The sequence below is a fragment of the Sesamum indicum genome, unplaced genomic scaffold, assembly GCF_000512975.1.
Source record: "Sesamum indicum cultivar Zhongzhi No. 13 unplaced genomic scaffold, S_indicum_v1.0 scaffold00163, whole genome shotgun sequence".
Lineage (NCBI taxonomy): Eukaryota > Viridiplantae > Streptophyta > Magnoliopsida > Lamiales > Pedaliaceae > Sesamum > Sesamum indicum.
In genome coordinates, this window is record NW_011628067.1 from 44,026 (window position 1) to 45,500 (window position 1,475).

The 1,475-nt window shown below is 44.1% G+C and overlaps 1 protein-coding gene across 1 annotated transcript in view; it reads left to right on the top strand.

The window, feature by feature from the left end:
• Positions 1-332: 332 nt before the first annotated feature.
• The window catches only part of LOC105179450, a 2,691-nt gene continuing 1,548 nt past the window's right edge, over positions 333-1,475 (top strand). Inside the window, exon 1 of the mRNA XM_011103068.1 lies at positions 333-1,428. Within this exon, the coding sequence (XP_011101370.1) occupies positions 333-1,428 (1,096 nt within the window). The remainder of the gene's footprint in view (positions 1,429-1,475) is intronic.

Genomic DNA, 1,475 nt, shown 5'->3' on the forward strand with positions numbered 1-1,475 from the left:
GAACCCTTTAGGGTACAGAAACCGCGTCAGGACTGTGAGGTGGTTGATGGAAGGAAGGATGGTGATAACCCTGCTGAAAGTAATACTACTAGACAGGATAATCGGGGTAAGGAAGTGGTCATTTATAATGCATTTGAAGCTCTACATCTTATTGACGATACAAATGAGCAACTGGGGGTCCTAATAGGATATGACCCTTGCTGAATATTGCCGTCTGGAATGTACGTGGGCTGAATAAACGAGACCATCAGCTCGCATTAAAGGATCTCGTCTCGGAATACAGGTTACTCTTCTTGGGCATTCTTGAAACTCGCGTTCGTATCAATAATGTGATGCATATTCAATCTTTTCTGCTACCTCAATGGAAATGGTTTGTTGACTATGCAAATGTGGGAAACCGTATATGGCTAGCATGGGATGATAATGCTATTGATGTTCATATTCTTGATTTGGGTGAACAATACATACATTGTCGTGTCATGAATAGGGCTCACAATGAAATTGTTATCATTACTGTTGTTTATGGTGCTTCTGAAGTGATTGGTCGATGGGCCCTATGGAATTCTCTACAAACCCTTGCCCCACAGTGCACGGACATTCCATGGCTGGTGGGAGGGGATTTCAATGCAGTCCGCGATATTAATGAGGTGTGTGGCATCTCGGGAGATATAAGGATTACTATGGAAGATTTCAACAATTGTATTCAGGAAGCTAGATTGTTGCCAATGCCTATGCAAGGTGAACGGTACACTTGGCACAATTGCAGCATGTCTACGAGGAGCCTATGGAAACGATTGGATAGGGTACTCATCAATGATCGCTGGCTCGCACGGGTTCCTACTTCATCATATCATAGCCTTACACCCCGTACTTCGGACCACTCCCCGTTGGTCTTATTTGGGGATTCACAGCATCATAATAATGGAGGTATGTTTCGGTTCGATAATTACCTAACCCTATCGCCTGATTTTATCCCCAGTGTCCAGAATATTTGGCAACATGAGGTGATTGGCGTGCCTATGTATGCGGTGACACATAAACTTAAGGCCCTGAAACCGGTCTTCAGACAACAGAGGAGGAATAAAGGGGATTTGTCCCATAACGTCCAATTGGCGAAGGGATTTCTCGAGGAGGCGCAAAACTTGGTGAGCTTGGATAGACAAAATGAACTATTCCTCTACCTTGAACACTGCTGTCCTTTTGTGTATGCTAAAGCTGTCAAGATAGAGCAAATTATGCTACAGCAAAGAGCTAAGATGCAGTGGATGAAGGGGGGTGACCAATGTTCCAGGGTTTTCTTCCGCAAGATCGCTCAAAGAAGGGCGGGGAGGAGGATCTTGCAGATCAATGATGAAAATGGAACCACTCACACAGAACCGGAGGAGGTTATACATGAGTTTGTATCCTATTATCAAAACCTCTTAGGAGGTAACATACGTCAAATATTGGTGGATATTAACTATCTCAGACCTTGG